We start from the raw sequence: 14350 nt of genomic DNA, 5'->3' as shown, positions 1-14350 counted from the left end.
CCTAGTTTATAGAAAGGAAAACTGTGGCACAGAGCAGTTAAGTGACTTGCCCAAAGTCTCACAGCTAATGGTTGATGGCAGATTTAGTACTCAAACCTAAACAGTCTGGGCAGAGTTGGTCTCAATAACGGTTATATCCCCTCTCCTTCCTCCTCCCCTTGCTTTCAAGCCTAGGTGAATCCCACCTCTTGTATTGAGTCTTTCCTAACTGGCTCAGCCCAGCTCGGCTACTAGGAGCAGAAATCCTTCCCTCCTGGCATGCTGCCAGGGTCTCTGGCCATGCTTTTCACACCAGGTTTCATGGAGATGCCTTGGCAGGGGCTGGGGTTGAGGGGAAGCCAAGGGTCCTTCTTACCCCTAATCCCACCCTCAACCTCAGCTCACTTTTATCTGTTTTGTATTGAAGATTTGTGTCAGTCTCTGTGTGTGTGTGTGTGTGTGTGTGTGTGTGTGTGTGTGTGCGCGTGCGTGTGTGTGTGTATTGTGGGGGGCACAATGGAGGGAAGGGCTTTCTGCAGTGAAAAAAGGGTTTGGAAACGACTGGTCTATTTCATTCATTTGTACTCTAGAATGTTATCAGCATTATAATCGTACGTATATGCTTTGTCTCCGCAGCTAGATTGAGTTGTTCTGGAGGGCTTGGCCTTCCCTGGCTTGGTGCCCTGAGCACAGTGGGTGCTCAGTCAATCTTTGATGAGGAGGAGATACACAGTGACTGTCACTGTGTCTGGAGAGGAAAATCTAAGGTGCAGGGAAGTGCAGAGTGTGGAAGTGCAGAAGTCCTGGAACGTATTGGCTTCCACTGCTAAAGGCCATGGACAGCCTGTTGGCTGCTCTTAGAGGGCTGGCTGAATCTTTGCAGCTCCCAAAGAGGTCTCTGGGTTGTCTTTCTAAAGCCCATTCTTCCTGTCTGGAGGGCCTGCCCGTCCTCTCTGTCTTCCAGGTTCTGGTCTGGAAGAAGTGGCTTCTCTCTCTCCCTCCCTCCCTCTTGCTTGGGTGCGGGCGGACGGCAGGGCAGCATGGGTAGCCCCTGAGTGGGCTGCCATCTGGCCCCAAATCTTGCCTTTTGAGTCCTAGAACTCTGCACACAGGCACCCACTGTCTGAAAGGCCTGTTTGTTTCCCCTGTTGGCCAACCCTCTCTCTTTGATCACTTTTACAACTTTGTAATTATGGGCTGTAATCGGCTGGGGTGTTTGAACGTCAGGGTAATTACTTTCCACTGTTCCTACCCCAACCCTTCAAAAAGAGAGGGGTAGGGAAGTAAGAACATCTCCAGAGAAGGAAGTCTCTGCCCTTCCCTCCTGCTCTTCCAGGCTGGGCTGGGTTCAAGGTCTCATTCTGGGGATGAGAAACATGAGGCCCTGGTAGCACTGAGGATCCAGGAGTCTCAGTTCTGTGACTACTGGGGTGACCTCCCCACCCCTTGGTTAAGTCAGGGACTATGAGATTAGCAGAAGGAGTCCTTCTCCTTTTCCCCTAGGGCTGCTCCCATGCCCTGGTTTGGAGGGCTCTGAGGACTGGACAACTTCTTTTTGCCTGGGGTCGCCTCGGTGGGGGAGACTTCCTGGGAATAAACAGGCTAGAGGAGGATGAAGGCTGTGACCTCCACTTCTTCAGCAGTTCCATTCTCGAGTCCTGTGAATTTCCAGTCAATTAGCCTGGCGAGCCTGGGCCTGGGCTGGGCCTGGGTGCTGGTAGAGGGCCTAGCCCAGCTCCTCAGGGAAGGAGGAAGGGAAGAGGGAAGGTGCCCTCCTGGCCGCAAAGGCCCCACTTGAGGGTCTCCACCACCCTCCCGGGGCTCTCCTGCCTGCAGGCTGCCTGTTCTGAGGGGCCCCCTGCCCCCTGCGGCCGCCTGGGGAGTAGGGATCTGGGAGGGGAGCAGGAGCCGCTCCCCTGGCCTGCCTGGCAGGAGACCTGCCCCAACAGGCTCTCGCCAGGAAGGGAAGCAGAGATCAAAGCGCTCGGAGTGTAAGCCCCAGCACGGGCTGCTCTTCCTGACTGCACTACTTGCAGAAGGGTTAACTCCTTCAGTGCCTGCAGGAAGGCCCGAAAGGATCAGCAGTCCCCAGGGGCCTGAGGTCCCAGCCCAATGCCTTCGCAAGGTGAGCCTTTGCTCTAGGGAGGAGCGCTGGAGAGCATCGGCGCCCGGGAGAGAGGTGACAGTGAGGCCGGAACAGGGTCTGTCTGTCGGTCCTTTGCCCTTGTGCCTCCACCCCCCCTCAGCTCTTATCTCCCTGGTCTTACCCCACACCCAGAGCCCCTAGATTCCTGCTTTTTGTTCTCTTTCTGGCTCTGCTCTCTGCTTTGCCTGGTTGGCTAGATCCTCTCAGAGCCTTGGCGAGCACGCATGTGCATGTGCTTGTGCACGTGTGCACACTTGCATCCTTGTGGGAACAGCCCTTTGGGTCCCTCCCAACCCGAGTCTCTACTGCCACCCTCAGGGAGGGGGTGAAGGGATAAAGCACCAGACAGGGACTCCAGTAAGTCCTTGAATTGGAGCCAGAGAAAGAGTTGGCAGACTAGAGTGTGGCAGGGAGAGAGAGCCGTGAGATGGGCTGAGCCTGGGGCTGTCATAGATGCCTTGGGTGAGAGCGGCGTCCCAGGCTCCTGGAACTTGGCCTGAGGCGGGGGGCGGGAGGCTCTGCAGGCTCCTCTTGTCAGGCAGGGCTGGCCCCTGGAAAGCCCAGTTCTGTTCTGCAGGAGCTGTCCCCCTCTCTGTACTGGGGACTGGTCACCCCCCCGGGCCCTGGGGGTGCTGGTCGCTCCCTGCTCTCGGTCCTCACACTTCTTAGTGAAGGCGGACTGGGGGCACCTTGACGGCGGGGGCTGTGTCTTATTCATCCTTAGGCCAAGAGCCTAGTCTACCCCCTGGCACCTACTAAGCCCGGTTAGGGGTTTGTCCCATTACGAAAGGAAGGACTGAAGGTTGTCCTGGAAGGCAGTGGACCTGGGTGAGCCTGGGGCGGGGCAGGGGATCCTAACCCCACTGACCCCTTGCATGTGTTATATGTGGGAGTGTACAGAGGTGTGGTGTGTGCAAGATCCTAGGAAGGGATGTGAGGGGGCGAGGCCAGGGCGTGGATGGGCTGTGTGTCTGACCCCTGCGGGACCTCTGCTGTGTGTCTCTGCAGGCCCGGATGGCGGGGGAGCGGGGAGCCAGCGCCGTCCTCTTTGACATCACGGAGGATCGCGCTGCTGCTGAACAGGTACCCGGGACGTGGGGTGTTTGAGGAGGGGGCTGGACGGAGGAAGAGAAATGTGCCGGGGAAGAAGTCAGGACACAGCCACCCTTGTGGGCACTTTCCCTCCTGCAGCTGCAGCAGCCCCTGGGGCTGACGCGGCCAGTGGTGTTGATCTGGGGTAATGATGCCGAGAAGCTGATGGAGTTTGTGTACAAGAACCGAAAGGCCTACGTGAGGATTGAGCTGAAGGAGCCCCCAACGTGGGTAAGCACGCCAGGTCTCCAGCCCCGGCCCCAGCACCTGCTGTCACCCGCACCTTTTCCTGCGGTGTCTCTCACCAAAAGCCCTTAGACTCCTGGAGCTAAAGAGACCTTGGAAACCCTCTAGCGCAACTCTGTCCACCAGCTGTGCACCTCTAGGCAAGTTTCTTCCCCTCTCTGAGCTTCATCTGCAGAATGAACAGATTGGGCCAGCTGAGCTCTAAAGTTGTTTTTCAGCATCGTGGTTTCATGGCACAGAGTAGCAGAGCCAGAATGAAACCCTGGTCCCCAGGCCCCCTGACGCCTGGCTGGTATTTCTCCATCGACTGGGAAGCTCGGCCAGCTGCTCGCTGGGTAGCTTCCGCCTTGTAGAGGGGTCCCTGTCCCCTTTTTCCCAAGCACGCAGGTCTCGAGATAGTACCTCTCACAGCAGACGTTTGGAGGAGTGCCCGTGGGCAGAGGGACCACCTCAGCCCACCTGCAACCTCATCCCCTCTGCTGGAAGACTCAAGGGGCCCTCCAGTTCTCCCTGTGTCTCCTGGGCTCCTGTGTTTCTCCCGGGTTGGCCCCACTCCTTCCAGAAGTGTGACACTTTCCCTCTCTGCTCGCTCCCCCAGCCAGATTATGACGTGTGGATCCTCCTGACGGTGGTGGGCACCATCTTTGTGGTCATCCTGGCCTCGGTGCTGCGCATCCGGTGCCGCCCCCGTCACAGCAGACCGGTGAGCCGGGTGGGCTCCCTGGTGGAGGTGGGCGAGTGCATGTGTGGGGGAAGGTGGGGAGCAGGAAGGGAAAAGTGAGGAAAGAAGGTGCTCTTACGCCTGTGAAACAGTTTACACCTAAATACCCCGGCAAATGACTTTGCTGATTTCCAGCAGCCTCTCTCCACAAGAGTCCTCATTTGTTAATTCATTCAACAAATAAAGTGAGCTCCTGTTCTGTGCCAGGCACTGTTCCAGGTGTTGGGGATAGTGCAGTGAACGAAAAGACAAAAGATTCCTCCCTTCGGGGAACTTTCATTCTCGTAGAAAGAGACAGACAATAAATAGGTAAAATGAATGAGTAAATAAATAAGTAAAATATACAATAATTTAGATGGTGGCATGTGCCAGGGAGAAAAATAAAATAGAAAAGGGGAGGGAATGGAAAGGGGACAGGGTTAATTTTTAAAAGCAAGGCCAGGGAAGGCCTCATTGAGAGGATGACATTACAGGTAAGACCCTCAATGGGTGAGGGGGTGATCTGTGCAGATACCTGGGGAGAAAGTGATTGAGGCGAGAAAACAGGAAGTGCCAAGGCCTTGAGGCAGAAGTGTGCCCGGTATGTCTGAGGAACAGCAAGACGGTCCTGTGGCTGGAATCCAGTGAGTGAGAGGGCAGAGCAGGCGGTGGGGACAGAGAGTTCATGGGGGCCCAGTGGTATGGGACTGTTAAGGCCGTTGTCAGGATTTTTTTTTCACTCATGGGAGGGTTTTGAGCGGAAGGAGAGCCATGATCTGACCTCACCTGATCTGTGGTGAGAAACCAGCTCAGAGGCTATTACAGGAATCCAGGGGACAGTAGTGGTAGCTTGGATTAGGGAGGTAGCAGTGAAAGTGGTGAGGATTAGTTGGACTCTCCATACACTTTGAAGGCAAAGCTGACAGGTTTCTAATGGACTGATCATGGAGTGCAAGAGAAGGGTCAAGAATGGCAACAAGATTTTTGGCCTGAGCAATTAAAAGAATGGAATTGCCTTTACTGAGGTGGGGAAGACCGCGGGAGGACAGGTGTGCGGTTGGGCGGTTCATGGGATTAGGAGTTCAGCGTGGGGCCTGTCAAGTTTGACATGCCTGTTAGATATCCAAGTTGAGATGTCAAGCAGGCAGTTGGATAAAAAGTTGCTCTCATGGGTCATCGAGGGAAGGAAAATCAGTAGTATGAGTGGGGCATGGGATCAGTAGTGTGAGTGGGGAATGGGATCAGTAGTATGAGTGGGGAACGGGATCAGTAGTGTGAGTGGGGCATGGGATCAGTAGTGTGAGTGGGGCATGGGATCAGTAGTGTGAGTGGGGAACGGGATCAGTAGTGTGAGTGGGGCATGGGATCAGTAGTATGAGTGGGGAATGGGATCAGTAGTGTGAGTGGGGAAGGGGATCAGTAGCGTGAGTGGGGAATGGGATCAGTAGCGTGAGTGGGGAACGGGATCAGTAGCGTGAGTGGGGAATGGGATCAGTAGCGTGAGTGGGGAACGGGATCAGTAGCGTGAGTGGGGAACGGGATCAGTAGTGTGAGTGGGGAACGGGATCAGTAGTGTGAGTGGGGAATGGGATCAGTAGCGTGAGTGGGGAATGGGATCAGTAGCCTGAGTGGGGAATGGGATCAGTAGTGTGAGTGGGGAATGGGATGAATAGTATGGGTGGGGAATGGGATCAGTAGTGTGGGTGGGGAACGGGATCAGTAGTGTGAGTGGGGAACGGGATCAGTAGTGTGAGTGGGGAATGGGATCAATAGTGTGAGTGGAGGAATGGGATCAATGGTATGAGTGGGGAAGGGGATCAGTCGTATGAGTGGGGGAATGGGATGGGAGGGCTTAGCCTGCTTGGCAGAGCCATGTATGAACTCTGAGGATACAGACGCCTCAGAGTGGTCAAGTGGTCACGGGATCTAACTGGGTGGCTGGGAACCGAGTACAAGCTGGAGTCCAGGGCTGGGGGAAGAGGAGCCCTTGCCCCATTCTGGCCCCACCCTCTTCCCAGGATCCCCTTCAGCAGCGAACAGCCTGGGCCATCAGCCAGCTGGCCACCAGGAGGTACCAGCCCGGCTGCAGGAGGGCCCGGGCCGAGTGGCCAGACTCAGGTAGCAGCTGCAGTTCAGCCCCTGTGTGTGCCATCTGCCTGGAGGAGTTCTCGGAGGGCCAGGTAAGGCAGGGCCGTGGTTTGCCTCCGTGACCAGGCTCGGGAGGGAGGCTGGAGCTTGGGGGAGGAAGCACTTAAGGCTGGTGTGAGTGCTCGAGCTGCATCTATGTCCTGTGTATCCTGCACAGACAGCCCTGAGGTTGGGTTATTTTCCTGGCTTTCCAGGGAAAGAGAACTACTGTTTGTTGAGTGTGTACCACGTGCCAGGCTCTGCAGTGGGTGCTTTAGAGGCATCGTCTCGTTTTAGTCTCGTGACAGTGAGGGGTGGGGGTAGATTAGTTTTTTAGCCTCATTTTACAGCAGAAAACTGTCTGTTAAGAAACTTGCCCAAGGTCATGCAGCTAAGTGGCAAAAGCCAGGTCTACTTGATATCAAAGCCCATACCGTTTCTGTCCTACTGTGAGGTCTTTGAAAGCAGATGGCGGCAGTAAGGAGAGGCCAGAGGGAGTCGGGGATGCCCTGCTTCCTGGCCACGGCTGTAGCTACAGACAGCTCTGGTTCAGACCCCTTGTTTTCTCCAGGAGCTACGGGTCATTTCCTGCCTCCATGAGTTCCATCGTACCTGTGTGGACCCCTGGCTGCATCAGCATCGCACTTGCCCCCTCTGCATGTTCAACATCGTAGGTAGGAGGTGGGCCAAGGACTCCCCTGTGTGCAGGCAGATGGGTCTAGAAGGGGCTTCCCTCTGGGCAAGTGTTTTGCCTTGAAGCTGAGGAGAAGGCAGGACTGTGCACTGCTCGAAGGGGCCTCATTTGAGGGGGCGGCCATTCCATTGCAGGCATCTTTATGACGTATTTTCATGACAACTTTGTTGATTTTAAATCTGACTGATTTGTTTGTTTGTTTATCTATTTATTTATTTTTGGCTGCGTTGGGTCTTTGTTGCTGCGCGCGGGCTTTTCTCTACTTGCGGTGAGCGGGGGCTACTCTTTGTTGCGCTGCGCGGGCTTCTCATTGCGGTGCGTGGGCTTCTCACTGCGGTGGCTTCTCTTGTTGCGGAGCACAGGCTCTAGGTGCACGGGCTTCAGTAGTTGCGGCGCGAGCTCAGTAGTTGTGGCTCGCGGGCTCTAGAGCTCAGGCTCAGTAGTTGTGGTGCACAGGCTTAGTTGCTCCGCGGCATGTGGGATCTTCCCGGACCAGGGCTCAAACCCGTGTCCCCTGCATTGTCAGGCGGATTCTTAACCACTGCGCCACCTGGGAAGTCCAAGATTTGTATATTTATTATTTCACTTTTCTGGCAATAAAGTATCCTGTTTGAACAAAACCAGGATATTATGACAATCTTCTAAAAGATGAAAGTGAAGTATCTTGAGGAAAGAGAGCCTTTTTCTAATTCACCCAAAGGTGCAGTGTGGGCTAGCAGTGGCCCTGGGTGAAAGTCCCCAAAGGGCTGCTGGGAGGAGCAGGGCTTGCCATGCACAGTGGGACTCCCAAGGAGACAACTGGCTGGAGGGAGCAAGGGCATCCCAGGGCCCAGGCAGGGTAGGAGCATCCTTGGTCGTCCAAACTCTGATGGAGCTTGCGGGCGATGCAGGCTCAATAAGTAGGCTATAGCCTCTCTTTTCTGAATGTACCTCCTTCCGTTTGTGGAGTCGAACACCTGTGCTCTTGGTTCTCTCTTCCAGAGGGAGACTCGCTTTCTCAGTCCCTGGGACCGTCTAGATCTTACCAAGAACCAGGCCGAAGACTTCACCTCATTCGCCAGCATCCCGGCCATGCCCACTACCACCTGCCTGCTGCCTACCTGTCGGGCCCTTCCCGGAGTGCAGCGGCTCGGCCCACACGGCCTGGTCCCTTCCTACCATCCCAGGAGCCAGGCGTGGGCCCTCGGCACCACCGCCTCCCCAGAAGCGCACATCCCCGGGCTCCAGGTGAGCCACAGCGCCTGGCAGTGGCCCAGAGCCCCTCTGCGCAGGGCTGGGGGCTGAGCCACCTGCGGTGCACTTTGCAGCACCCTGCCACCTGCCCCATGCCCCCACGCCGGGCCAGGCCTCACGACAGCAGCGGGTCTGGAGAAAGCTACTGCACGGAGCACAGCGGCTACCTGGCAGACGGGCCAGCCAGCGACTCCAGCTCAGGGCCCTGTCACGGCTCTTCGAGTGACTCGGTGGTCAGCTGCACGGACGTCAGCCTGCAGGGCGCCCACGGCAGCGGCTCTACCTTCCGCAGCTCCCTGAGCAGTGACTTTGACCCCCTGGTGTACTGCAGCCCCGAAGGGGAGCGCCGGGCGGAGGAGGCTCAGCCTAGCATGGCCTCTCGGCCTCGTTCTTTGGACTCAGTGGTGCCCACAGGGGAAACCCAGGTTTCCAGCCATGTCCACTACCACCGCCACCGGCACCACCACTACAAAAAGCGTTTCCAGTGGCACGGCAGGAAGTCTGGCCCAGAAACTGGAGTCCCGCAGTCCAGGCCTGCCATTCCTCGGACACAACTCCAGCCAGAGCTGCCTTCACCCGATCCGCAAGCAGCCAGACCCAACCCAGCAGCCCTGTCAGGACAGCTCCCCAACCCACAACGGCCCAGGGCCCTCACCAAGCCAGCCCCTGGGCCAGCTGACGCCTCCAGCCCCAGCCCTGGTCCCAGCAGCCTCTTCCACTTGCAGAAGTCCAGCCTCTCTGTCCGACACACACAGAGGAAACGGCGGGGGAGTCCCTCAGAGCCCTCCCCAGCCTCTCGACCCCAGGACTTGACTGCACACCGAGTGTGCCAGATTCTTCCCCATTATGGCCCCAGCCTGGCATATCCTTGGTCCTCAGAGGCCCACCCATTGATCTTTGGACCTCCGGGCCCGGACAGGAGGCTGCTACCAGAAACCTCAGGCCCTACTTACCCAAGTTCACAGCCGGTGTGGTTGTGTCTGACTACACGCCAGCCCCCAGGACCATACCCATCTGGGGAGGGGCCTTCCGAATGGAGTTCTGGCACCCCAGAGGGTAGGCCATGCCCTTACCCACACTGCCAGGTGCTGCCAGCCCAGCCTGGTGAGTTTTCAGGGGAAATGGGTCTGGTGGGGACAGGAGACTAGAGCTGGATATGGCAGAACGGGTGAAGTCATCCAAAGGGTTGATGGAAGCTGAGAAGGGTCCAACAGGGGTGACATTCAAAATAGTGGACAAGTGGCATAGCGTGGGACGCTGGCCCTGCCAGGTGTTGATCCTTTAGTTGCCAGGTCCTAGGGAGGTCTCAGGTGAGGTACCAGTGTGGCTGAGACACCAGAAAGTACTTGGGGTGGCTTGGGGCAGCAGCTCAATCGTGAGCGTTTCAATATTTTAAAAATTGGTACAGCTGAGCATATAGCTCAGTATTAGCTGTAAATACAAAGAAGCCAAGAACTGTTCCTTGCTCTTGAGGAGAGCATGGACAAATAGTTACCGAAAACCATAATCCCAGGCCACATGAGATCTTATAGGAGAAATAACTACAGATAACCATAATTCTGGGCTATATGAGAAGAGCTATGTGAATGATGCAAAAAGTTGTTCCCTTCTATGCATCTTTGTTAATAAGACTGACTTCATTTTCTTGGGGACTCAGTGCATCCCTATTACTGTATTGCAGCCAATGGTGATAATGTAAATCCTTGACTTTAACTGGGTGTTTATTTGCTCAAATCCTCCTCTTCCTCTTCCGGATCCCCCAACCCCTACTCTTCCCCATCTTTTCCCATTGGGTGGATGACACAGCTCTTTGCCTACAGCCATCACTAGGAGGACCCCTCTCTCTTCAAAGGTCCTGAAATATAAGACTTCGGGGTCTGGGAATCCTACAGGCAGGACCTGAGAGCTGCTATCATCCATCCATTCATTTCTTCCTTCCATTTTTCTTTCTGCGTTGTATGCTTGCTGTGTGCTAGGTTCCAGGCTCTGAGGACATGGAACTTGTCAACCAGGAGACCCAGGTCTGTGGAGAGATAGGCATGCAAGCTGTTATAGTATAGAAAACAATTGCTTCCATAGGGCCATGTAATGCAGATCTGCCCACGTGTTTTATGGTTCCTTTTGAATCCTGTCACGTGTATACTTCCATTGCTGCTGGTGCCAGACTGCTACCTCCCCTCTCTCTCTCAAACTCGTAACTGGTTTCAGTGCCTCCCTTTCCCCTGCTCTTCGGATCTAATCCACGCCAGGTTCTGTTAACCATGTCTCCGCTAGCTTTACCATATTCTCCTCCAGTACTGATGGCCCCTGTCCATGTCTTAGGTGCAGCCTACAGATCGGGGCGGAAGCCTCCTGGCTCCTCTCTTCCCTCTCACAGGGCCTGAAGGCCGCGCACTGCACGTCAGGGTCGTGTCCTGCAGGGCCACGCAGCACCGTGATCCTGCTCACCTACCCTCCATTCTGCTGCCGGCGTCATCCTCCTCAAACAAACTCTCTAGACATCTTCAAATGTTCTGTTTTGTTCAGAGTAAAGAAAAATCCAACCTGGTTTGGCCTTCAAGGCCCTAGTACCAGCTAGCCTCCATCTTCCTTCCCAACCTTATTTTCCATTCTTCACCTTCCCTTCCCCTGCTCCAAGCTTTAGCCAAACTAGGTAAACACTTCCTGCAGTTTCTGCAGCCCAGAAGGTTTTGCTGCCTTCCTGTTCCCATAAATCTAATTCTTCCCTATTCCTGCAGGACCAGCTCATTTATCTCCACTTTCAGGAAGCCCTTCTTGATGCTCCACTTGGACATGATCTTTCTCCTTCCGTGATTCATCTCTTATGACCCCAGGCCTGCCCCCAGTGGCATAATTGCCACTTACGTGCACACCTTTTCTCCTACAAGGTTGTCAGGTCCCTGCTTAGTCTTTTTGGTCTTCTGTTTGGCACATGGTAGCAGGCCAGATCCACAAGTGCTTAATAAATATTTACTGGGCGAATGAATGAATAGTAAGTATTGGTAACACACTGGTTGCTATCTATGTATCTCTTTCTCTAGATTCGTTTTTCTCTCCCCTGTGTCCCAACGGGGGCCCCTCTCAGCTTTCAGTCTGATCACCCTTCTGGACCCATTCCCTGCTCCTGCCTCTCTGTAGTTCCCTCCCAGCCATACTCTCTTGCCGGTGGAACAAGCAGAAGACTGGCCTGACCCTCAGTGACCTCTTTCCTCCTCTCTCTCTAAATGCAGGCTCAGAAGAGGAGCTCGAGGAGCTGTGTGAACAGGCCGTGTGAGGTGTTCAGGCCAAGCTCCAACCAAGAGTGCTCGCCAGACGACTCAGGACCCTACCTGGCACAGAGTCCTGCTCCGGAGAAGAGAAAGGACCTCAGAAAACACCCCTCTTCTTTGCCATACTTCCTGGAGCCACTGGCAGAGGGGTGGTGATGGTGGGCGGCAGGAGGTGCTGTCTCCTGCTCCCAGCTCCAGACCTTGTCTGCAGAACCATCCGCAGTGCAGCAAGCCTGTGTCCAGCCAGGCAACGAGCTACCACTTGTGCGGGTTGCCTCCCCTGCAGGCTGGGACCTCCTGCGAGCAGGAAGCTAGGGACGGGTAGATAGGCAGGTGTTATGAAGGTGGTGCTCCTTCCCCAGCCCCAGCAGGTCTCCGCTCCCTCATTCCAAGCCTCATGTTCATACCAGCAAACGGGGCCAGCTGAATGCATGACCCTTCTCACCTCCTTCCTTGGGAGAGTCCTGCACACCGGCTTTGGCTCCTCCTTGGTAAGGCTGCTGCATCAGCGGCAACCCTGGTTTTTATCATTTTCCTTCTTTGCGAAAAGATCAGGAGCATAGGTGAGCCCTGAGCCCTAAAAAGGGGGGCTTTGCAGCTTCACCAGGCAGGGCCTCCCCTGGTGCATAAGGGAGGATGTTTTTCCCTCCTTGTCCGTACTTGTCAGATCCACTATATTAAGTCAGAGGGGAAGCCAGGGTGTGCAGTTCTGTCCCTGAGGTGGTACAGCACCTTGAAGAAACTGGGTCGAAGCCTCTGATCGTCAAACTCCCTTGTCACTCCAGCAGCCTCAGTTCCTCTGGGGGTCGGGGTGAGGGTAGCGGGAAGGGAATAGCTCTTCCTTGGGGACGGCCTATCTCAAAGTCCCAAAGTAGGCGGAAAGAAGAGGATTTCTGCTGGACTATATTTAGGAAGAGGAAGGAAGGAATGAAGGTAGAAAAGGCAAAATTACAGCTGAACAAGGAAGTTTTCTCTGGGCGTTTTCTCTCAGACCAGGGATAGGGAACGGGAGAACAAAGGAGAGGTAATATGGGGCCCTTGGGATTAGATGGCCCAGAGGCCCGGCTTCCCAGTATAAGCCATGCAGGCCAGAGACACACAGGAAGGAGTGGAGTTGGAGCAGGAAGCCTGGCCTGGGCAGCTGGTATCGAGTGGGCAAGGGCTGAGGGGCCTCCTCAGGGTGACATGCACCCCAGGGCAGTTGGACCATTGCTGGCCCCTCAGGCATTATCCCATTTGGAATGTGAATGTGGGAGCAAAGTGGGCACAGGACCCCACCTGGGAATCTTCTTCCCTCAAAGTCAGTGGGGAACTAGCACCTAGGCACCCACGTGGGTATTTATATCTAAACAGACAGAAAGACGCTTGAATCAGGCACTATGTTGAGAAATGTATTTATTTGCTAATATATTTATCCATAAATTCGATCTGGTCTCGTCGTTTTCTTCTGTCATGACTGTCACTCAGGCAACAACTTTGTGTTCTACGTGGGCAAAGATAAATTATTCCTGATATCAGAGGCTAGGCTCTGATTTATGAAAGGACAGAGTACAGTGGTGGGCTTGGCTTGTAAGCCCCTAAAAGCGTGGTTTAGTGAGATCAGGGAAAGAGAAAGCATGACTGGATTCTCATTGTGGTTCAGTGCGTTATCTGTACTATTATTGTACTGTTTACTTCACACTCTATAATGCTTCAGTGACTTTCTTTGTGACCCTGGGCAAATACTCAGATATATTTGAGTATACTCAAATACCCTGGTGCCTTTTTCCACCCATGAAATGGGCCCACTTCACAGAGTTGTTAAGAGAGCTCCCGTGAGACAACAGAGTGAACTGTGTTCCAAGGTAGAAAGTATGCAGTGATAGAGAACATGCTAACCCCAGTCACAGAGCCCATCTGAGCACGACATGGCACGGGCACCAGCAGCAGACCGGTCTTGAAGAAGCTCAGTTTCAATTTAGGAGGCCTGCTTGGGAAGATAGAGCAGCAGGGCCTGGAACTATTTATATCCCAAAGCTCCAATTCAGATAAACACAAATGACTGTCCTCTGCCTACACACGGGGCTATTGTGAGGATCAACAGACCTGGTGCTACTGTAGGTATGAAGAATTCCACAGGGCCTGGAGAGGACTTTGCTCTCCTCCTCACAAAGCACATTTTCCCTTTCTGCTTCTCCAGGAAAGGTATGTTAGAGGTGGTCGTTGTCTGGTGCCCAGTTCTGAACCAGAGAGAAAGGCATTTAGCATCCCATAGGGTGAAATTTAAAAAAAAAACAAAAACGACACAATCTCCTACAGATGATCTGAAGTAAAGGAACTGTATCTAAATGCTAAAAGCTGCACAAAGCGTAAATTATCAGCTGGAACGTGGAAACATACATAAAGAGCTTTTAGAAATAATTAAATATGCATTTTTCTGGCCTTCCGCTCACCGGCCAGCGTTCCTGTGGACGCAAATGGAAACCCAATCACGCTCCCTCCCTGTTAAGGAGGGGGGCGGCCCCTGGATTTCTTTTCGTCTCTGCAGAGATAATCCACAGGGAGACAGTGGACTCGCTGGCCCTGCGCTTTTAAGACGGGAAGACAAAAAAGAATCTCCGCTGTCATCCAGGTTCCTCCAGGGGACCGGCGGCCCGGTGCCAGCGGCCTAGATCAAATGGTCCGCGCGCCGTGATTCCGCCCGGGCCGCGGCGCGCTCCCGCGCAGGCGCCAACCGCGCCGCACCTCCCCCACGGGCCCCGCCCACAGGCCCAACGGCCGCCCAGCCTCGCCCTCGCGCCGGCCCAGGTGGCGGGGGCGCGCGCCGGCCCAGGTGACTCCCGGCCGGCCCCGCCTCCTGGCGGGAGAAACCATCTCCTAAGGCG

At 54.9% G+C, this 14350-nt stretch overlaps 1 protein-coding gene and 1 long non-coding RNA gene across 4 annotated transcripts in view; one reads left to right on the top strand and one right to left on the bottom strand.

The window, feature by feature from the left end:
• The window catches only part of RNF43 (ring finger protein 43), a 59949-nt gene extending 48330 nt beyond the window's left edge, over positions 1 to 11619 (top strand). For all 3 annotated transcript variants that reach the window (XM_082372029.1, XM_082372027.1, XM_082372028.1), the window contains 7 exons: positions 3134 to 3208; positions 3317 to 3448; positions 4062 to 4166; positions 6182 to 6343; positions 6862 to 6964; positions 7966 to 9321; positions 11448 to 11619. In XM_082372029.1, coding sequence (XP_082228155.1) covers positions 3140 to 3208; positions 3317 to 3448; positions 4062 to 4166; positions 6182 to 6343; positions 6862 to 6964; positions 7966 to 9321; positions 11448 to 11491 — 1971 coding nt within the window. In that variant the 5' untranslated portion in view covers positions 3134 to 3139 and the 3' untranslated portion in view covers positions 11492 to 11619. The remainder of the gene's footprint in view (positions 1 to 3133; positions 3209 to 3316; positions 3449 to 4061; positions 4167 to 6181; positions 6344 to 6861; positions 6965 to 7965; positions 9322 to 11447) is intronic.
• A 1245-nt stretch (positions 11620 to 12864) lies between these two features.
• On the bottom strand, positions 12865 to 14313 carry LOC309618422. The gene is made up of 2 exons (XR_014238463.1): positions 13919 to 14313; positions 12865 to 13705 (listed from the first exon to the last, which is right to left on the bottom strand). It is a non-coding gene; the product is annotated as an uncharacterized lncRNA (long non-coding RNA).
• Between the last annotated feature and the right edge of the window lie 37 nt (positions 14314 to 14350).

The sequence above is a fragment of the Balaenoptera borealis genome (genome assembly GCF_965194805.1).
Source record: "Balaenoptera borealis genome assembly, chromosome: 20".
NCBI lineage: Eukaryota > Metazoa > Chordata > Mammalia > Artiodactyla > Balaenopteridae > Balaenoptera > Balaenoptera borealis.
Note: the sequence above shows the minus strand (reverse complement) of the source record. Positions and strands in the feature narration are given on the sequence as shown.